Source organism: Misgurnus anguillicaudatus, chromosome 3, assembly GCF_027580225.2.
Source record: "Misgurnus anguillicaudatus chromosome 3, ASM2758022v2, whole genome shotgun sequence".
Classification (NCBI taxonomy): domain Eukaryota; kingdom Metazoa; phylum Chordata; class Actinopteri; order Cypriniformes; family Cobitidae; genus Misgurnus; species Misgurnus anguillicaudatus.
Window position 1 is genome coordinate 22,796,028 of NC_073339.2, and position 24,264 is coordinate 22,820,291.

The following is a 24,264-nucleotide window of genomic DNA, read 5'->3' on the forward strand; positions in this document are numbered from 1 at the left end:
GTTTGTGCGAACATAACATAAAAAGTGTTTTTTAAAAAACGTTCACATTAATCTTCATCTAAATAAATAATCAGATTCGTCTAAAATGTAAAATAACAGTATGCTCTATTATTCAAAAATCAGTTTTGACCATTAGTTCAAAACAAGCAACATAATTTTAAACAATGGGGGGATTAGAAACATTGAATACAAATGGTTTAGCTGTTATTTATTTACTCTATTTTTATGTTATTGCAATTCATGTCATAGTAATCTTCAGTTTAAATTTTGCTTTTAAAATGTTAAATGATCATATTTGTATTTACTTTTATTTTATATTCACCTAGATTGACAATTCAATTCAATTCAATTGTATTTATATAGCGCTTTTCACAATTGTTAATTGTTTCAAAGCAGCTTTACATTAATAAAAACAATAAAGCTTGCTTCAACTTGAAGCAATTAAAAGATCATCTCTTTCCAAAGTCTGTAATTATTAACAAATATTTTATTATTAGAGTGCAGCATTTTATCAAGCTTTTTTGGTCTTGTGTAATTAAATAAAACAAAATAAAATGAAGAGGGTCAATTTTTTACAGTTGGGTTAAAAAAAAATTCCCTGTCAAGAACGTTTTCTCGACATTGAGTCAGTAGCTGACCCTAGGGATTGGATCCTTCAATCACGATTCCCCTGAAGCCTTATTGCACAATGACAGTGCAGCTAGAACTTGCGCTGGCCAATGACGGTCAAGACGGCAAAGGAGGCGTGGTCTCCTTACTATAATAGAAGCCATCCTGAGCGAATATCTTCAGTATTTTCTCCATTACGAGCTGAAAGATTTTCCCTACGCCTAGACACCTGTTGAATACGCATCTAGACGGACGTCCCTTTTAGTGGTCCAGGATGTCCAGAATATGCTCGCGTTGCGGAGGTCCTAACGACCCCCCCGATTCACACGAGCTATGCATCATATGCCTGGGGCTTCTCCACGCAGAGACGATGTTGGTTGGATCCGAGTGCCCTCATTGTGAGGATCTCCCCCAATGAAGGTGCTTAGGACTCAGCTTAACGTCGCCCTCGGAAGCTCCCCGCTGCAGCCTCCCACTGGTGGGGGCTCAGCCATCTATGGTGGGTGTTCGCACTTCGGAGTGCTGCGCCTCCCCCCGTCGCTCTCCAGTTCAGTTGAGAGCCTGCGTCCTAAACTGAGAGCTGCCCTGTCTTTTCTTTTGGGGTTCTGGCAGAGGATTGGGACCAGTCTCCACATGGTGCGTCATAGGCAGATGTCCAACCCTTCTTTCATGAAGAGCTGTTGTGCATTCTTTCCAAGGCCATGGAGGACTCGGAATCGAGTGGAGCACCCCTCAAGAACCCCAGCGGAGCAAACTCAACTCGTGGTTCCTTGATTTGGGCTGCCGTGCCGCCGCTCCGAGGAAAAGTGCCCCCTTTCTCTCCGACCTGCACAATGAGGTCACCAAAGCTTGGGCAACCCCCCCCAGGGCATCCGCGCTCGCGCCGGCGGGTCGGAGGTTTTCTCTAAAGTGGATGGGGCGGAAGCCCATAGATACCTGCGCACACCTCCCCCCCCGTCGAGGACGAAGTGGCGGCCCATCTTTGCCCTTCATCCTTCTCCTTGGGTGGTGAGGCTTCACTATAAGGTGCCCCTAGGGACATTTTTCAGAATTACCATGCATATACATGTACTTTTCCTCTCACATACACATATGAAACCAAATTCATTCACATACTATAATGAAATGCTCACACACATACAAGTGAAATGCTTTTACAAGCACAACTGAAACGCTCTCACACATACAACTGAAAATATTACACTCACACACACAACTGAAATGCTTTCACACACACAACTGAAACACTCTCACACACACAACTGAAACACTCTCACACACACAACTGAAATGCTCTCAGACATACAACTGAAAATATTACACTCACACACAACTGAAATGCTCTCACACACACAACTGAAATGCTCTCACACACACAACTGGGATGGTCTCATACATAGCCTACAATTGAAAATATAACACTCCCACACACACAACTGAAACACTCTCACAAATACAACTGAAACGCTCTCACACACAACTGAAAAGCATTTCAGCATTTTGTGTGAAAATATTTGAGTATGTTGTTTCAAAGCATTTCAGTATGTTGTGTGAAAGCATTTCAGTATGTTGTGTAAAAGCATTTCAATATGTTGTGTGAAAGCATTTCAGTATGTTGTGTGAAAGCATTTCAGTATGTTGTGTGAAAGCATTTCAGTATGTTGTGTGAAAGCATTTCAGTATGTTGTGTGAAAGCATTTCAGTATGTTGTGTAAAAGCATTTCAGTATGTCTATTGTCTGTCTAATGTCTACAATGCCGGATCTACACAAAATACTTGCCATCATATTCATTATTTTATGGATAACCAACAACATCCCGGCGCTGGCACTAATAGTCAGCGACACGGGATCACTCACCTACAGCCGGGCAGATCTCCTACATCTCCGGGCCTCCACGCACAGCAACCAAAGACCACCAGTTGCACTTCCACCAGAGATCCAACGGAGACGTAGAGGCAGACGGGGAGGTGTGCGAACAAGACTCCGGAGGCGTCCATTCAGGCCCCCTCTCCCCTCCATCATCCTGGCGAATGTCCGCTCTCTACGGAACAAGACGGAGTTGCTGCACGCAAAATGCCTGGTGGAGAGGGCCTATAAGGACGCCTGCATCATCGCCCTCACAGAAACCTGGCTAGACGATGAAGTTCCGGAGTCCGAGGTCAGTCTCGATAACTTTTCCATCGTAAGAGCTGACAGGACCCGTCAGTCGGGCAAAGTGAGAGGTGGTGGGATCTGCATCTACGTCAACAACAGATGGTGTGAAAACATCAAAATCCACAAAAGGATATGCACACCAGACGTGGAGATGCTAACGGTGACTCTACGTCCCTTTTATTTACCCAGGGAATTTCCCACGGTGATCGTCAGCTGTGTTTACGTTCCACCCAGTGCTAACGCTAACGCGGCAGCAGGGCTAGTAGCTGACAACACCAACGCCATGCTAGCTGAATATCCCGAGGCTCCTGCGTTTATCCTGGGCGATTTTAACAGCTGTAGACTCAGCGATGTCCTGCCGTCTTTTCATCAGTACGTGGATGTCCCCACAAGAAAGGATAACATTTGTGCTACGGCAATATATCAAACGCCTTCGGAGCACGGTCTCACCCGCCACTCGGTTCGTCGGACCACAACGTCATTTTCCTCCTTCCGCAATACAAACCGGAACTGAAATGAATCAAGCCAAAAACGTACAACACCACTCAATGGTCGGATGATGCAATGACACAACTACAGGGCTCCTTTGCATGCACAGACTGGGACATTTTCCAGGGCAGTTTGGATGAAAAAGTGTCACTAATCACAGACTATATCAAATTCTGCATTGAAACCACCACCCCTGTGAAAAAAGTCACAAAATATCCGAACTCCAAACCCTGGATTACTCCCCACATCAAACACTCACTGAAGGAGAAACAAAAAGCATTCAAGCGAAAGGACTGGGCAACACTTAAGATATTAAACAGACAGACAAAAAATGACATTATTAAAGCCAAAATGCAATACAGAGACAGATTAGAGGAATAGTTTAGAAATATGAATACAAAACAAGCATTTCAGAAAGTAAAAATACTAACCGGTCAACAAACAACACAACACAATTTTACAACAGACCCACTGAACTTTGCCAATTCCCTAAACAGCTTTTTCAACCGGTTTGACACCCAGGACTATACCACCAACTGTGAGGAGCTACTCAAGGCGCTCCCCCTGGAAGAACCCCAGCACCCTCCCTTCACTCAGGAGGATGTACAGCAGCAACTGGCCAGGTGCAAAATTGGTAAGGCACCAGGGCCGGATGGCATCCCAGCAAGGGTGCTAAAGCTCTGTGCCATGGAGCTCTCCCCAGTTTTTTACTCCATTTTCTGGGAATCATGCAGAACAGCTACTGTGCCCACCCTCTGGAAGACCTCAATCGTTGTACCAATACCCAAAAAACCCCGCCCGTCAGAGCCCAACCACTTTCGTCCAGTTGCACTCTCACCCATAATAATGAAGTGCATGGAAAAGATCATGCTTCAACTTCTTCTGCAAACCGTCGGATCACAACTGGACCCCCACCAGTTTGCATACAGGCTGAAACGGGGGACGGAAGATGCAGTGGCATGCCTCCTCCACTCCATCCTCCACCATCTCCAGACACCTAACAACTTTGCAGCAGTCCTATTCGTTGACTTCAGCTCTGCATTCAACACCATCCAGGGGCACCAGCTCATCAAGAAGCTCCAACACCTGGACATCATTCCACTATACATTCACTGGATATACAATTTCCTCAGCAACAGACCACAGGCAGTTAAAGTAGGTACAGCTATATCATCAAACATTATTACCAACACTGGAGCCCCTCAGGGCTGCGTTCTCAGTCCATTTCTGTATACCCTCTACACAAATGACTGCAGCAGTACATCCCCTATCACCACATACTACAAATATGCGGACGACACAGCCATAGTAGGCCTACTCAGTGATAACAATTCCATCACAGCATACCAGCAGTCAATAACACAGTTTTCACATTGGTGTACCGACAACTACCTCCAATTAAACACTGACAAAACAAAGGAAATGGTCATACACACATCCAAAACACCACCTACACTCAATTGCACACTCATCAGAGGAAAAACAGTTGAACGGGTCAACAGTTTCAAATATCTTGGACTCACCATAGACAATAAACTCAACTTCAATGAACATGCAATTACCACACACAAACGTGCACAGCAAAGGCTTTATGTCATCCGCAAATTGAAAGCACTATCTGTGCCCCCCCATCTCCTTTTACTACTCTATAAAAGCATCATCCAACCCATGCTAATGTACTGTTCCCCCTGTTTCTTCACCCTGCTTACTGTCACCAGTAAAAACAGACTACTCAAAATCTCACACACAGCATCCAAGATAATAAACCTCCCCACCCCTTGCCTGTCAGAAATAAATGATCTAGCTATGACGCCTGGCACGTGTCATAGTTAGCAGCCCGGACCACCCCCTTAACCAATTCTTCACTTTACTTCCATCTGGCCGCAGATATAAAGTACTGAACTGGAAAAAGGCCCATTTCAAAAAAGTTTTGTCCCTACAGCTATCATAGCACTAAATAAGAATATGTAGATTTCACTGATATTTCTGTTTATTGCCCATGTCATGTTTATTCTTGTCTATGTTTTCCAAATGTTTTCTGTACTATATGTGTGAGGATGGGTTATTTGTTATCTGTCATGTGTGGGAAGAGGGTTTATTTGTTATTTGTTGTATAAGTGGGAATAAGGGTTTATTTGTCATCTGCTGTATAAGGGTGTATTAAGTTGTAATGTATGCTGTCCTGGACAACCTGACTGTGTGAAAACAATTATCCCTCTGGGCAGTGGCGGAACTAGAATTTTTTTAATGGGGTGGCCAGGGGGTGGCCAAAGCTACTTTAGGGGGTCCATAGTCCATAAAAGAAAATGACGTGTAACCATGTATCAAGAAAGCTAAATTAATCTTTTGATCGCATTAGATGTAAACATAATAAGGGTGAATTTTAAATCTTTCTACTGTATTTCTTACATCTGATTTACTGTCTGTTAAAGGGATTCACCCAAAACTGAAAATTCTGTCATCATTTACTCACCCTTATGTTGTTCTAAACCTGTATTTTATTTTAATAAACACAAAAGAAGATATTTTGATAAATGATGGTAAGCACACAATGAATGGTATTTATTGAATTCCATCATGTTGTTTTTATTTCTACTATGGAAGTCAATGGTTACAGCTGTGTGCATACCATATCAAAATATCTTCTTTTGTGTTCATCAGAAAAAAGAAATTCGTACAGGTTTAGAACAACATAAGAACAACATGAGGATGTAAAAATTATTTTCATTTTGTGAACTAATGAAGCAAAAGATCAGGAAATCTAAACTCCATGATAAACCTTAAACTTACTTCAAATAGCAGAGCTCTACCCAAGGATGTTTATTTACGAAGATACAGAAGATGCAAAAGTTTTCTTTTTTCTTTTGATATTTAATTAACTTTAATGACAGAGAGACTTCAACAGGTTAGGCTAAGACCGAATGCAATAAAATGTTTATTCGTTTAAGACGTACAGTAACCAAATGTTTAGTATGAAAATCACCAAGACAGCTATTTTGACATATGAGCATTTGTCCGTTTAAACCAAAAAGACGCGAAGTTGCGATCATGAAGGCGTTTAAGCTCTTGCTGTGCACGCGCACTATATGTTTATTCGTTTAAGACGTACAGTAACCAAATGTTTAGTATGAAAATCACCAAGACAGCTATTTTGACATATGAGCATTTGTCCGTTTAAACCAAAAAGACGCGAAGTTGCGATCATGAAGGCGTTTAAGCTCTTGCTGTGCACGCGCACTATCGCATATGCGCGTCGCGCTTTCAAGTTCAATGTGGCAATCCAGTCGAATTAACAATCATACAGTAGCCTATAAAGATCACGTCAAGAATGAAAACATGGTGCTGGTTTTTGTTGTAAACAGAATTGGCAATCTTAGACTTTATTCAGTCCACAAGAAAATTACCACACTTCCAGCATATACGGTGAAATCATGTAGTATTAGCAATGTACGACTTCACTTACATCATTTTAAAGAGATTCCAAGCCTTATGTAGACATGACATTTGATTCCAAGCATTATGTAGACATGACATTTATCTTCTGATGGTATGAAAAGTATTCGTTAAGTTACAGTATTTTTTCTGACGCGTTTTTGAAAAGACATCACGATGGAGAGATAACAGAACGCGCAGTATGTATATTTTCTTAATTTTGTGAAAAGCACAACATTCAGTTTTTATAGACATACAAAAAATGACACTTTAACGTTTTAAATGATGTATAAATCATATCTGTATGTCCAAAATCAGCAGAGTAATCCAAGTCTCTTTGCGCAGTGATTGAAAAATAAAGAGTTTGTGCCGCGACCGCAGGGATTAATATTCATAATGTTTTTAACAATGTGCTGCGCTGCCGCACGTCGAAAATAAACATAGCGATTAAGTGAAAGTAGCGCATTAAATTTGGGGTGGCACACGGGGTGGCCAGTGACCTGTCAAGGGTGTCCAGTGCCACCCTGGACACCCCTCTGGCTCCGCCACTGCCTCTGGGGACAATAAAGAATCTAATCTAATCTAATCTATGTTGTGTGAAAGTATTTCCGTATGTTGTGTGAAAGCTTTTCAGTATGTTGTGTGAAAGCATTTCAGTATGTTGTGTGAAAGCATTTCAGTATGTTGTGTGAAAGCATTTCAGTATGTTGTGTGGAAGCATTTCAGTATGTTGTGTGAAAGCATTTCAGTATGTTGTGTGAAAGCATTTTAAGTATGTTGTGTGAAAGCATTTCAGTTGAAACGGAAGCTGGTTGAAGTTTACAGTCCAGTTGGTGGCAGTAGTGCACCTCAAGAGACCGAGTGTGGGCGAGAGAGAACGAGTGTGCGGGTAAAGGATCAAATAAACATACTGAACCATTTTAACTTGTACGGTAGCGTTAAGGTGAGGTATCCTGCAGTTTTTAAATATGCCTAAAAACTTTTATTATCAATTATAAACTATTGTATGGAGTCAAGGGATTGGGGGCGTATACAACTCGCCTGCGTGTGTTGCGTCATCAGCTTGAATGGCAGACGCAGACTGAGGTGGAGCTGAATCAGACAAGAGACATGCGGCTGGATCTACGGTATGTGTAAATTATTGTTTTCTTTTAATTCGGCGTTATTAAAATGGCGTTTAGTTAACTAAATGAACACGTTTACTCAAGTTAAAGGACAAGTTCGGTATTTTACACTTAAAGCCCTGTTTTCAGATTGTTTATGATGAAATAGAACGGTTTTGACTGAAATTTCGACATATGCGGCTGCCCAGAGAATTTTTGGGTGTTTGTGTTTCAGCTCCTACCTTTACAATGGGTTTAATGGTGCACTGGAACAATCCTTCCTAAAACTCCATTGACTTGTATTAGATGTGCTGTGAGGTACGGTATTACTCCGCGCCGGGAACTTTGTTTCTATTCTTGCAATTGGCAACGGCGGATTAGCGCCACCAACTGGGCTGGAGTGTCTATTATTCAAGCTCTAAGCGGGAGAATGTACGGGTGTGGGGCGTTTGGAAAAATAGGTCCACAAGTTAACAACGAATGCTAAAACAGCTGTTGGAAAGCATCTTTTAACGCGATTTTTGTGTGAGCATATCATTGAACACCCCTGACCACTCGATAAGTTTCACGTCTTTGTAAACGAAGGTTTAATGCATTTTAGAAAGGATTGTTCCAGTGCACCATTAAACCCATTGTAAAGGTAGGAGCTGAAACACAAACACCCAAAAATTCTCGGGGCAGCCGCAAATGTCGAAATTTCAGTAAAACCGTTCTATTTCATCATAAACAATCTGAAAACAGGGCTTTAAGTGTAAAATACCGAACTTGTCCTTTAAAGAAGTTAGAGACTAAGCAACGCAGTGATTTTATTAGCAGTACACTTGCCGCAGACAAGATAAGTAGAAATAATACTTCTGTACTTTTACTAGGATGAAGCCATGTTTTGATTAGCATTTGTATTACTGTAGTTTCATTACAAAAATCATGGTTAAACTGTAGGGCCATGGTAAATTTGTGGTTACTACGTTTTTTAAAATACCATAGTTAAACTGCTTTAGTGTTTTATGGGTCGTGGCCACTGATCTATATAAATAACTGGATTGCGTAAAGAACGCTTAACGTAACAGCGTGAGGTGAAGCCAGCGCAGAGTTCGAGCCGCCATCTTGGTATACCCAACCGGGTATAAAATGTACAACTTTCAGTAAATAACTATGTACATGCTTAGGACGTTTGTGTTGTAATAATGTGCAGGGTAACTTCAGATATAAAAACGAAGACTAGTAAAGTGATGTTTTATCATTAAAATCTGATCGCGTCCATTAATTTAATAGAACGTTTGGGTATACCAACATGGCGGCGCGGTGGCTTCACAGTTGTGACGTCATGCGCAATCCAGTCATTTATATAGATCAGTGGTCGTGGCAAATCATTATGAGTACTTTGTTATTGTCACATTAGTTTGTGTTACTGAGTTTGTAACCGCATGTTTACTCTGTCTCTCACAGGCAGAGGACACACTTTGCATGGCTTGATGGTAAGTGTCTTAGTACTGTAGGAAAGATTGCTAATGCTAACTTGTGTAACCTTTTCATGAACATATAAAATATCTAATAATTCTGTTGTTGTGTGTGATCCAGGTGTTGTGAACTGGAAGAAATAAAACATTCAAGGCTCCTCCGACAACAATTATCCTCTTTGAAAGTTTATACAAAAGGACAATGTTCTTTAGTTTAAAACCTTTTGTTTTGTTATTGAGATTATCAAGAACTGTTCTTATGTTCTGTGATATGTTTGATCTAATGAGAAAATTAAAAAGAGCCATTAAACTGTCCATTGTTTTTCAGAAATCCTTCAGTTTCTGCAAATTCTCTTCTTTTTCAGCATTGAAGCTCCATATTAAAGCGTACCTGGGGAGGAGTCTGTACTGTATCCGGTTGTTAAGTAATGACGTAAGGAATTTTGTTTTCGGGTTCAAGCCTCCACTCATTCAATAGAGGATAATATTTAAACAGCCATATATGAGCACTAATTATTCATATCACACATTTAAGATATATTTTATAAACTTGCAGACACATTCTCTAAGCTCACAACGTCACAGACAAATAACAATTCATAGACGATTAATTACTTTCCGGCAGTGATGGGCAGTAACGCGTTAGAAGTAACGCGTTACTGTAATCCAATTACTTTTTTCAAGTAACGAGTAAAGTAAGGGATTACAATTGCAAAACCAGTAATTAGATTACTGTTACTTCCCCGTTAGCAGGCTGCGTTACTGCGTTATTTTTTTTAATCTTGATTTTGTTTCGTGAGACTCTCTCGTGTGGTGACTGAAGAAGTTTTATTTTAATCCCAATCTACATTAATATGATGAATATGAGTTTACCATTATAATCACACGCAATTTGTTTACTATGAAGTTATGCAGGTCATGTGTTATGTTGTGTGGATCAGGAGTTTGTTTGCCATGGGATTGCTATTGGAACCCAGCTGTGTGTATTCATGTTTCAGGGCACAAAGGATTTTAGTATTAGCAAATAGCCAAGGGTCAAATAGGTCAAGGAAAGGAGACACTGGTCTGGTCTGGGGACTGTCATGTGATTCTTCAAGTTACAAGCCTGAACAGAAACATATGGTTAAAGCATATGGAGGGGAGGGACAAAGACCATATATATTTATCAAGCCTGGCTCAGAGCTTCAGACTGATTTGAGAATGTCCCCAGAACTTCACTCGGGTTCTGGGGAGATTCCTCAGGCAGGCTCGGCTTCTTATTTTGTCCGGAAAATAAAAGTCTATCTCTTGAAATCAGAACCTAAGACTGAAGATTGTTTTATTTGAGGAAAAGGAAAACCACAACATTTGGTGCCGAAACCCGGGATAGAAAAGAGCTGGACAGTCGCGCCACCTGAGCGAATCTGACGAGCAACACAAACAACGTATGGCCATATACAAGGTAAGCACTTTTTTGCTTATTAATTGTGTTGTTTGACAGAATTTGCTCCAGGTGGTGAGAAATTTAAGCTCTTCTAAATTTAAGAACCATATAGGTGAACTGGGTTTTGATTTCAAGGGTACAATCTAATTAAGGCATGCATGCATGAATCTGTATTAAATTACTTTGGCTTTGATGATCAGGGTGAATTGAAACAGATTTTAAGTGAAGAGAACGCGTAAGAGTTGCCTGTATCTGTTGATTGGAAGTGTATGATACAGAAGTCTATACAAGGGTATAGAGGTCAATATCGTGTGGTTGGAAGTGTTTATCGATATTGACAGTATACTGTGTAAAAATGGTATATTTTATTGTTTTAGTTAACGACCATGTTGTAGGAGGTGTAATGGTCATTCGATTTGGGTATATAAGGTGATATCAAGAGGTGGCATACAAGGTTTTATGTATGAAAATATATGTACTCTATGTGTTTGAATTTTGAGTGTTTATGCAGCTGCAGAGTTTGTTTGGTAGTGAGAGAAATGTGAACGTGAATCTGGCAGGCAGGGAGAAAGTTTCCCTTAGGCAGTCTCTCTGTGGGCTGTTAAGGGGGGTGTAAATGCTGTCCTTTGTGTGTATGGGGGATGACTACTGTGTTAGAGTGGGGAAGAATGAGCCCTAAAAAATAAATAAATAAATAAATGCTAATGGGTTGGGTTAACAATTTGGTTTATAAGTTATCAAACATACATTTGAAATGTAAGGTTTGGTAAAAACAATTGACACCAGATGGGACATCAAAAGGAGCACAGAACCTGAGACCACAGCTGGCTTTCTCAATGGACAATGCAATCAGGTGGCCACCTACAGAGATGAGCAGTTTTGCTTGTTTAAAGATTGTATTGTTCACCTGAGATGGCTCGGGGTGGTCAAATCACAAGTGCTGGTCAAATCACAAATGCTCTTCCAAATTTAAGAATAAAAAGGGGAAATTAAAGATTACTAGATTATTGATAAGAATAAAGGGTTTCATTTTCGAGAGGAATGTGTGCTAGGACAAATGATGGTTTATGGTGTGAATGAGTTTTATTTTTGTCGTTGAGTGGCTTGGATAAAGATTTAATGTTAAGTTGAGAAAATGCCTAAGAAGTTTCGCAAACCTGAGTGTTACCGTGTCGGGGCAGACACGTTGGGGTTCGGAGAGAAGAGTTATTAAAGTCCTGCAGGTCAGGTACGGTCTATGTGTTATTTGTCTTGTTGTTTTGGAAGGCCCGGGCTGATGAAAGATATTGTTTTTGTTTTATTTGTCATGTCGGATTGGTAAATTGTGTAAGTGAATCTTTTCCATGTTGATGGAAGTGAAGTGGAAAGATGAACTTGGCCAGGTAGTCTAGATAGAGTTGTTTTATTTTATTTGTGTGAGAATGCAATGTGTCTGGGATATAAGGAGTCTGAGTGTGAATGTATGAGATGGAAAGAGTGGGGGCTGAGTGAGTAGTGGGGGTGTCTTTCTTCTGTTGCTCTGTAGAGAAGCACAGAGAGGTGTTGTGTTACAGGAGTGAAGATTGTTTAAAACTATAAAAAAGGGGATAAAGTTTGAAAGTATGTGAATAAGAGTAAGAATATGATTATGGATAAGAGACAGTTACAAATGCTGGGTATTAAAGATTAGAATTGCAGACATTGTGGTTCTGAGGTATTGTAGCCAAAAATATTAGTTATTACAAAAAGTATACAGCTAATTCTAGAAATTAAATAATTCATTTAAAGGATTGATTAAAATAAAGAAATTGTGCTCAATAGGAAAAGATTGCTGTCCAAAAAAGGACAGATGTTGGTGATGTATTTGATTCTATTTGACAAAACACTACAAAATATTATAAAGGAAATTTTATTTTAAAGACACATTGGAAATCTAAGTAACAATTTGGGGAATATATAAATTGGATAAATAAAAACAATAAGTTTGTGAAGGGGTTAAATGAGAAATAATTATAAAATATAAGGTGTGTTATATTGCAAAGAAAAGATTATGGCAGTCATATTAATGAAAAAATAAGGATTAAACAATTGTTGTGTGGAGAATTAGAAAATAAAATAATTGGATGTTCAAATGAGGAAAAATTTGATGTGGCATTGTGTGAGGAGAAGTACAACTAAATAAAAATATAAACTAATGAAAGATAAGAGGAGATAATTAACAGACAAAGAAATGCTCAAAGGGAGAAAGAGAGAGAGAGAGAGAGAGAGAGAGAGAGAAAGGGAGGGGGAAAGCCATAGCTCAAGGGAATTGTGAGGTTAAAATCTAGCAGGAAGACAGAAGTAAAGCCTTGAAAAGAAAAAACAACAAATTAGAGAAAAAAGTAGAGACCAAGTAATTAAAGGTGGAAATAAAGAGAAAAATAAAAAGGACAGGAAAATTATTAAAAGGTGAATGACACAGATAAATTATATAAAGATAAATTATTACAAAATGAAGAGGAGTCTTCGTCTGATGATGGAAGGTGGTCACAAAATAAATTTTATTTTAAATCAAAAGGCAATATTTTGCATGGGTCAAGCTAAAACTTTGTGGGCTGATCATTCCGATCCTTTGACATTCAAGAAAGTGAACAAAAGCTGGCGATGAAAAGACAATGGCAAAAACTGTGTGACATCAAAGTGTTGGAGCTGCAAAGAGAGGAGAACTCAAACTAAACAGTGGACACATCCTACATGAAGGGGATTATATGAAGCAGTGAATGGGGCACTGCACAATGACAATTAAAAAAAAAAAGACTGAGTGGAGTCCAGAGAGACCCACAAAGACAATATTGTTCTTGGAGACAAGAGAAAAACTGGACTATACTTTTTCATTTTCATACGAGCCTTTGAGTGAAAGAGGGGAAAGAGTGAAACAGCCGTTCAATGTTTAGCAAAGGACTTTATAACTGTAGGGACACATACAATCTTTAAGTGAAAATCAGCTAGGCAAATTTAAAGGCTGATCAAGAACTTATGCTGTTAGGTGTGACTACCTTTTCTGAAATCAAATCAGACTCCTATTAATCTGACAGGAAGAAATGCATAATGAAAGTTGGGGGGGGGGTTTGAATTTGGTATCTACAGAGGAAGTTAGAACTCCAATGATGGTACTAAGCTAAAAAGCAAATATAAATGGCATAGAACAGCTATGGCAGAAAGGAAAATAAAATAGATAAAAGAAATAAATTGAAAAAACACCATAGGATACTATAAAAGGTAAAGAAGAAAAAGCTGTGAGAATAGAAAAAAGAAATAACTAATTATTGTAACAAACATACGATTTAAGGAAATAAAACTAAATTGTATCTAGTCACGATTTAAGACCAATTAATGACAAGAAAAGATTGATGATCTAAAAAATTACATACTTTGCTTACAAGTGTTTCTCCATTTGATAAACATTTTTACTGTGAATTATGATTTGCCTAAGAAGTAGATACTTATATTTACATATTTAATTATAAGGAAAAATATTATACAGGTTTAGAATGGATGAACCACTAGTCTAACATACGGAAAGGTTAGTCTGGTTGATTAATGCTAAAAAGTTGATAAAATGATTGGTTGTTATTGAGTTATAGGGACACAGGAGAACAGCTAATTTTGCCAGCATGGGCAAACAGATGTGGAAGCTAAAAAGGGTCTCAGAGTGTCAGGAGATCTTTTTAGATTGTATAGAAGTGAAAAATCTCAGTCATAAATATTATTATCATAGATGTACATGGGGCAAATAAGTGGAATGAAAATAAATTATTTGATTCATGAGAAGAATAAAGATTTTGAGTTGAGATAAGAAGGGAAAAATTGATGTGACAGATAAGGGAGAAGAAAAATTTGACTATCATCTATAATCACAAAGGATGGTGGATAAAAAGGTATAGAAAAGGAATAATCATCAAAGCCATACTTAACAAAATGTGTGAAAATACTAATCATAACAGAACTTATGTTTTACCTAAACTAACAACCGTACACCTTTAACACTGCATGAAATATTCGCCGATAGACCTATGCGTATTGTAAAAACATCTGGAATTAAGTGTTATATGAACAAACTAATTGTCTATGTATTGAGTTATTTGTGTACAGAAAAAGCTGAAAGGAGTTGAGGAGGAGATGAGAAACATGACTCCTTGTGCGAGATGATCTAGCTTATCTGAGGTTCGAGAGGTCGGAGGAGGCCAAACACGGCCACAGGGCACCTAACTGGGGGAGACAAGATGAGACCAGCTCCAGAAACGTCCAAGTGGGAGGAGCAGCCAATGTAGCAGAGCTCGTAGGAAGGAGAGAAGGAGAAAGAATGCCAATGATATGAAAGAAGAAACATCAAAACCAAATCAAAGTAAAAGCAATTCAAGTATACCGACGGATGGAGAGCAAAGTTTTGAGCACCGAGAGGAAAAAGTGAAAAAGAGAAATTGTCAAAAGAAATTGAATTGAAAAAAAACGAAACTGATTACTACAGAAGATTTGCATTGCTACAGTCAATTAAAAAATGAAGCTGATTACTACAGAAGATTTGCATTGCTACAGTCAATTAAACTTCCTGGCGATGGACTTTTGCCTTAAACGAGGCCCAGTGAAATATCTGCAATAATTTCAAAGGAACAGACTCTGAAAGAAAGACTGAAAACATAGAGACATTGAACAGAGAACATAAGGTGGACATTTTATGGGAAACATCCTAAAGATAACAATGATACAAATGGGGAATATTTAAAGTTAAGGAAATATGCTCACAAAGTTGCTTTTTATGCTTTAAACTAAACCAGCTTTTAATAAGGTAATAACAATTTAAAGTCCACATAAATAGGGTGATAAATTCAACAAGAATTCTTATGGGTTACGAGAAAAAGTTTAAGGTCAACTTATCTGGATAATATTTAGGTCTTTTGGGAAATTCTGAGTTTAAAAATACATCTTATAGGCCACAATTTGGAAATTTGTGTCAATGGTAGTAAATAACACTAAAAATAAAAAAGGAAGGATAGATATTTCAGAATGGTACAGTAAAATTCTGAATGGTACAGTAAGATTACAATCAAGAAAATATAAGCCTTATGGAATTATAGACTTAAGAAAATTAAATAGGAAATGTTTTATAACAAGAATTTTGAATTAATCAACTAAGAAACCTCTAGATCTATTATGAAGACATCAAAAAGTATAACTTAAGATGTAAAAGTGAGAAGAGAAATGCTATTAGAAGAATAATATAATCAAATCAGAGCAACATATAAAATGAAGGTATTGGAAGATCAAATAATATCGATTGGAGAATTATTTTGGATTGGTAGAAAAAGAAAATGGTTGACCTCATTAGGAGGGAGAGAAAAAGTACTTAAATATGATGGAGACAAGAAATCACTACAAAAGAAGGGTATTTAGAATCCTTATAAAAGGATGAACACAACAATTAATCATCAATTATATGTAGATTCTGTTGATCAACCAAATGGATACCAAATTAGATTAAGGCATGGGATTAAGCTAAATAAGGAACTTAATAAAGTTTTGTCAGAATAAGAATACAGAACAAATAAATTATGTACAGTACTACAATCAAAAAGTAGATTATTAAGTTTACAAATAAGGCATTAATTTATATCTTAGGATAACAACTAGATGCAGCCATTAGAAATACATGATAACATATAATGAATCAATTTTAATTAGAGGTTAGTGGGTAAATGAGGCATTAGTGTCTGGTTAGAGAACCAAATGAAAGTTAAAATATGATGGAAAAATTTACTTGAAATCAACAAGAATGTTATCAGGAATTACGTTACAAGACAGTAATGAATTTACAAATAGTAAACGAGAATTCAAGCAACTATGATAAGGATGGAAAAAAAAAATTATTTAAATTGTGATCAAGAATTATTATGGATGATTTACTTAGTTATATTATGGGTTATTTCCATTTACTAGTTTTATTTGAATTAATTACATTTATGCGTGTAAAATGCAATCTTTAATTAGTTTATTATTGGTTATTTACATTTAATTGTTTTATTTGGAGTAATTTACTTTCATTTGTGTTGAAATCTTTCTTTACCTAGTTTTATTATTGGTTATTGCTCTTTACTTTGTTTATTTGAATTAACTTACATTTATATTTGTTTATTATAATTAATTTTTGAGTTTTTATGGTTCAATTCAGTATCAATTATTTATATTTACTTGTTTTGAATTTGAACATTGAATCTATAACATTTAATTTGTGTTTATTATGAATAATTTACTTTTGTTTTATTATTTTTTACTTGGATTAATTAACGTTGACTTTACATTTACGATGATTTATCATATAATCTACATAGCTAAAACGATAACTGTAAGCGTAGAACCAATTGCGCACAAACTGTTTAGGGCTTAAGTACTTTTACTTTTACATTCAAGTCAAAATGAGAACGGAAAGATGTTTGTCTTATTGTCCATAGTTCGAAGTGCAGTGGCATAATTTAGTAATTGGTAAGGTATAGTGGCTTTCTTTAGCCACAAAATATTAATAATTGAAACGCTGAATTATGAAACTGCACTCCGGATTAAAATAAACAGGAAATGTGAGGCTAAATTAAGCCTCAGAGCGGGGATTATGAAGAAGTTTTATTTTAATCCCAATCTACATTAATATGATGAATATGAGTTTACCATTATAATCACACGCAATTTGTTTACTATGAAGTTATGCAGGTCATGTGTTATGTTGTGTGGATCAGGAGTTTGTTTGCCATGGGATTGCTATTGGAACCCAGCTGTGTGTATTCATGTTTCAGGGCACAAAGGATTTTAGTATTAGCAAATAGCCAAGGGTCAAATAGGTCAAGGAAAGGAGACACTGGTCTGGTCTGGGGACTGTCATGTGATTCTTCAAGTTACAAGCCTGAACAGAAACATATGGTTAAAGCATATGGAGGGGAGGGACAAAGACCATATATATTTATCAAGCCTGGCTCAGAGCTTCAGACTGATTTGAGAATGTCCCCAGAACTTCACTCGGGTTCTGGGGAGATTCCTCAGGCAGGCTCGGCTTCTTATTTTGTCCGGAAAATAAAAGTCTATCTCTTGAAATCAGAACCTAAGACTGAAGATTGTTTTATTTGAGGAAAAGGAAAACCACAACATGACGCGAGTCGAGTGACAATGACGTATGAGCGCCGCGCCCTCAGTCAGTGTATTGTTGAACGTGAGAAGACAACATGGAGCGCGGAAGAGAACAAGACTATATGCAGCGTTTAATGCTTGGAAGTACCGACATTACTTTGAGTTTAACCCAGTTAACGGTGACAAAAACATCAGCGTCCGCTGTACACTCTGCGTGGGAATACAACTTTTATCTACAGCGAAAGATTCCACCTCAAATCTAAGCAAACACCTAGCAAGGCGGCTCAGTAATGTGAAACTTACTGAAAATATCCCTGAACCCCCAGCTGACATGACCGCTGCGGCTCCATCTCATACACGTTCACGCGAAATCTGATGTAAAACAACGGACTATATATCTGTATTTCATGGATTATACGCATTTGTGGACAAGCTGACTTGACCGCTGCGGCTCCATCTCATACACGTTCACGCGAAATCTGATGTAAACAACAGACTATATTTCATGGATAATACGCATTTGTGGACAAAAGTTGTCATTTGATGAATTTTATGGGTTATTCACACATCTGAAACAGACCGGATTCGACTCGCGATCGTTATAAGGTAAGAAGTCCCGTTTATATTTTGCATGTTGTCATCTGGACTTCTGTAACAAAATAACTTACTACATGATATGATATGTATCTCAAAACAGAGACCATACACTGATGCTAAACCCGTAGACATTTTAAACGATGTATATTAATGTTGATATTAATATTATTAATGTTAGCAGGCTTAAAAACAAATAAGTGTGTGTCGAGAGGTTAAAACAGAGAATGTTTAATTTGATTCAATTTTAGATGATGGATGCAGAAAGAATAGAATTAGGCTGAAAGGTCTTGGCCCGGTTGCATAAAGCCTCTTAAGTATGACACTTAAGAGGTAAATTCCCTTTACCTACAGTAAGATAATAATTTAAAGGTGTTGCATACAGTATAATCCCTGAAATGGTTCACTTAGGTAAGGGTAATCGTTAAATGTTTCACGACAGCGACCCAGGTTTATAAAATACTATTGTTGCCATGGAGATGCAACAGAAAAAGCTTAAGGTTTTTTGCAACCTTAAGTTTAAATGAAATAGAAGGGTGAATTTAAGGGAACATTACACTTAAGGTGCTTTATGCAACCGGGCCCTATTGCTTTATACTGTGTAGCATATTCAGGTCGTGCATCATGTTTTTGAAAAGTAATTAGTAAAGTAACTAGTAAAGTAACTAATTACTTTTGAAAATAAGTAATCAGTAAAGTAACGGGATTACTTTCTTAGGGAAGTAATCAGTAATCAGTAACTAATTACTTTTTCCAAGTAACTTGACCAACACTGCTTTCCGGTCATCAGGAATTTCAGTATGGAGATAAAGGTTAGGATTGCGATTTTTCAGTAGTTTTACACTGCACTGTAAGTGTAAATTATTATTGTATGTTGTTTATTTAAAGCTTCACTGTGTACTTTTTTTTAGTTAATTCTTAGCAAAAACCCATGTTTTCTTTCAAAAGTATGTGCTCATTCATGCGTAATTACTTCCATCCCACTAATCAAAGTATTCTCGTAAGTGTAGAATCTGCTATTTAAAATACATTCCGTCGAATGGCTCTCTGGCTGAATCCATGTTGTGCCTCCATCTTTGAAATACATTCGACGACGAGGGACATTTCTGAAATTCAAGCTCTGCCTTTTGCGCTTTCAGAGTCACTCACGCTGGCCGCTAGTTGAAGCCTCCGGAGGTTGCATGTGTAGGCGGTATACGTCATCAAGACAGTCTTATTTCAGAATATTAACAATTATAAAGCTGACAATTCTTCGTAGGTAATTGTAAATTGATGTAATATGCTTATGACTTGCGAATGTAATGCTCAGTTAATTTAAATAAACCAGGCTTGATGACGTTTGCAGCCTGCGACCTGCGTAGACTGAATCCTTCGGATTTTACAACAGCCGCACGCCGTGATAAACCTGCGATCTAATGCTTTGATTTGAAAGCCTGTTGAAGACATATTCTCGAGGACATTAAAACAAGTTGCCAAGGAAGCGAAACGGGGATTTTAAACGACAACGCGACAGGAAAAACATCAAGACCAAAGTCAATATTGGAGTTAGTTTTCCAAGATGGGGATCATGAAGTTGCTACTTTCTATCTTCTCCACAGGTAATTCAGCATATTAATTTACATCTATACAGTCTATGTTGTAAACTTGAAGTTTTATAGTTCCTTGGCTAACTATAGCATGGTTATGCAGTTAGTGTAAACACGCATGTGGTTTAATGTGTTCGAACAGCCACACGCCGTCTCTCCGCCCATTTATGTAATTTGAGGTACTGAGATAAATGTTTTCATCTTTTCTGACCTCTGCGCGTCTTTCGTTTCATTTTACAAGCGTGTGAAAGTTGAGCGATCTTATTTCACCAATATCAGAGATTAAAGCTCTTACATATACACGGACATGTAACGTTACTTAAAACATAAGCATTGGACTCTGACATAATATTAATTTGCGTCCATTTAAACCCGTTATTACTCCCGCTCATGATTAAATGACATGAGAGGGACTCGTCCACAGACCATCTCCTCAGTAATCTGGAGAGAAGCGGTCGAAAATGGACAAAAAGAGATGGATTTAAACACCAAGTGTAAACGTGATGTGTCTCTCTCGTCCACTTGTGATCCGATCGATGAAAACACATCTAAATACCAAGTGTAACAGCCCCTGGGATATTTTTCCTCGCGTGGATGAAAAAGGAGTGTCTTAGCTACGTATATGGCTGCTTTTTGTATGTGATTTTAAGTGGACATATCATGACAATCAGACTTTTCACATGTTTAACATAAATCTGTGTGCTGTGACGGATCACAGGCAAAGTACATTGCAAATTGTTCATTTTTTTCATTGCTTTTGCTTTGTAGCTACTGGAAGCCATGTTAACCTTGGCATGACAGGGCCACCATACTAGTTAAAACGCGTTCCGAATGGGGGGGGGGTAGAAAGTAATATTCAGTTGGTTGTCATATAGAATTTTACCGCTAGATGGGAGTAGATCCTACACAGTGGAGCTTTATCTGATGGGAGTGTTTGGACCCAGAAGTTGTGCTGTCAGACTTAACAACCGGATACATACTAGGTAGAGATGCGCGGTTGGCGGTCACAGCCACGGACTCCGCGGATAAACCGCGGATCGGGCGGATGACGTGACGAAAAATAATATTTTAATGAAATTCGGGTGGGTGGCGGATCGACTGCTTGTTATTAGCTGTGTCCTTCTAAGCATGCAACCTTAAAAGGTAAGCACTCTGTCTTTCAAGGTGGCAGCCTCAGAAGTTCGCGAAGAGAACTGAAATGAGATGGTCTAGCCTTCTGAGGACCCATAATTTGCGTCACCTGTTGCACGCATAGACAGTAAAAGAAATGGACACAGCGACCCCGTTGGATTCAACGGAGACAAGTGAAGCCAATTAGAAGCTCACACTTCCGGGGGGTCGAGCGTACTGCGCAGACTCAAACTGAGCTTGGTGACGTGAGCAATCTGTCTGACAATTGTAAGTCTTCTAACAGCTGTGCCGAGAGAAATCTGAATCACCCACCGAATCTTGCAGAAACGGCGAGCGTGAACAGGAGTACATTTTGTATTAAGTATATTTAGTGTTCTGATTAATTACTTTGTCATTTTGCATAGTATTTATTTATTTTAAAATTTAACGCCAGTACGCCATATTCTACATGCGCTTCTCCTCCTGTCCATACGGTAATTTCTCTACTGTGCGACAGAGAGTCACGTGGTTATGACGCAATCGTTAGCATAGTTTTACTAAAACTGCTTCTACTGGGCCATAACGTAAGATACAAGGTAATGGAGCCTTTTATACATTTTCGTGTTTCTTTAGAAATAATTGATGCACAAATTGAGTCTTTAAACGCCTCAGATGTAAAGTTATTCACTGTCAAAGTGACCCCAAAATGAATGGGAGTCAATGGAATGCTAAGAGCAGGTGGGTGTCCGCTAGCTAATGGCGGTGCCCAGGGCTGCTTCAATAAAATATGAAACCCTGCCCCCCTGGTTGCACGCGCCCCCAGTAGCGCCCACCGCGCCTGTCAGCAATAAACAGCGGAGACATTTCTGACTTATTAAAAGAAATATGTAATCAGAAAAAAATTTATTTATTTTAGAAAATATGATACATTGATGTAGATTAAACTATTCAACAGTATATCTAATAATCAACCTTAGAAATATACGCAACATAAACCGAATAATATTAACACAAAACATAACTTATAATACTAAAACAGTGACAAGAAAAAGTTTTCTAATACACTTTTATTTAATAAAGGTTTTAAAGGCGGAGTCCATGATGTTTGAAAGCCAATGTTGATATTTGAAATCACCTAAACAAACACGCCCCTACCCCAATAGAATCTGGACCTTCTGTTGATAGACCCGCCCCACACATACGCAACCCGGCATTAGATTTGATTTGATTGGCTATAAGTGTGTTTTGGTAGTCGGCCCGTCTTCTTTTCCAAACCGTTTTTCAAACATCGTGGACTCCGCCTTTAATTGTTTGGGATAGCCTCGGCTGTTAAGGATCCATTCGTTCTATCATTAACAGCGCTGAGAAATGAGGACGCATTTTGACATAGCTCTTATCAACGCCGGCGAAGGAGGTACGTGGCAAACTCAAAAAATGAGAATTAAAAACAACAGAAAAGGGTTGCCTGGAATAAGTTTTACAAAGTGGTAAATCAGGATGACACCAGTGCAGACTATGTAATTTGTGTGTTTAATTTAGGCTATTTATTTATTTATTTTTGTCCCATGTGCGCCGATCGGAGACTGAGTTCACTGCTGATATTCTAGAGCTCTAGTCTCGCGGCTGTCATCAGCAGCGCCTTGCATCGACCAGTCAGCGGATGGCGGGCGGGTGCGGTTTTGAAAACTGGTCAGAAACGTTGGTGCGGATGAATGGCGGACGGATGATGAGTTTTGTGATGCGGTTGCGGATTAAATAATAGCCCATCCGCGCATCTCTAATACAAGGGACAAACTCTCCTGGAAAAGCACTTCTGATATTACTAATACAACTTTTGTTTCTCAACAAATAGTTATATCATGTTTGGTATTATTTTCAATTTAAATGTACTTTATTGGCATGACTGTGTGCAGTTACAATACTGCCAAGCATATCTATTAAACAACATACAATAACACAATAGTAACAAACACAAATGTGGAATTTCAATAAGGTGATAAAGTACTAAATACATCTGAATCAGAGAATATTTATTATAGAAAATAGAATTTAAGATATAAACATTCAAAGTAAATAAATGTACATTTTAAACAGAGACACATGAAAGGTAAAATAAAAGTGCTGTACAGATCAGGGCTGTAGTTTATTATTGAAACTGTTTAAATGAATTTAGCAGCAGCTAATGGGTGTCTGTGTTCCCCCAGTAACATCTTTATTTGGTCTGATTCTGAAGAGCTGTGAAACTCAGCTGAGCTTGGAGATTTTTTCAAAGTGTTTTACTATAGGATCTTTAGATTTACCACAGTGAATGAGAAATTGTGTGACCTCACCACTGTCACAATGAACGTTCTTCTTTCATGAGCCATGTTTGTCTGTGTCTGCCTTTATTGCCAAATTATTTTCTCTGAGTCTGTATTTGGTAAAGATTAATCTCTAATGCTGTAAAGATATTCTGCCAGATTGTATTTTCTGTAATTTTGTATTATTTGGCCCCCAATGAATGAAGCAGAAATGTAAAAGTGGTTATTCCCCATCCGGACACTGTCACACCACTGGATACAGGCAATTTGCAGTGACCCGCCACCCTGGCACACTGCACTGTAAGGTCGTTTCACTAGTTATGTCTTCTGTTTTATTCTTGATGTATGGTTAACGCTATCAAATCTTTCCTTTTAAACTGATAGTGGAAGGCTAAAGTGATCGTTACCTTGATGTCAAACATTAATCATTATGAGAACATAACTTTACATGTTTGAAAATTTCAATTGCATTAAATTGGTATTTCTCTTTCTTGTAAACCAAAAAGGATTTTCATAATAAAGTTATCTGAAATTCTTAATAAATCCTATGCTTTCCTATCAGGTTGTAAGAATTTGCTTTACAATTATAAATAATATATAAAATAAAAACAATGAAAATGGAGTCAAATAAACTTTAATTCAAAGAACGTAAAACTTTCAAAGAGGATAATTGTTGTCAGAGGAGCCTTGAATGTTTTATTTCTTCCAGTTAACAACACCTGGAACACACACAACAACAGAATTATTAGATATTTTATATGTTCATGAAAAGGTTACACAAGTTAACGTAAGCAATCTTTCCTACAGTACTAAGACACCTACCATCAAGCCATGCAAAGTGTGTCCTCTGCCTGTGAGAGACAGAGTAAACATGCGGT

At 38.1% G+C, this 24,264-nt stretch overlaps 1 protein-coding gene across 6 annotated transcripts in view; it reads right to left on the bottom strand.

Annotated features, from left to right (window-relative positions):
* The window catches only part of klf12a (Kruppel like factor 12a), a 209,246-nt gene that overhangs the window by 170,521 nt on the left and 14,461 nt on the right, over positions 1 to 24,264 (bottom strand). For 2 of the 6 annotated variants that reach the window (XM_073863168.1, XM_073863162.1), the window contains exon 1: positions 2,468 to 2,607. The exons of the other annotated variants lie outside the window; for them this stretch is intronic. In XM_073863168.1, the coding sequence (XP_073719269.1) occupies positions 2,468 to 2,607 (140 nt within the window). Of the gene's footprint in view, positions 1 to 2,467; positions 2,608 to 24,264 lie in introns of those variants that run through there. 6 annotated transcript variants of the gene reach the window in all.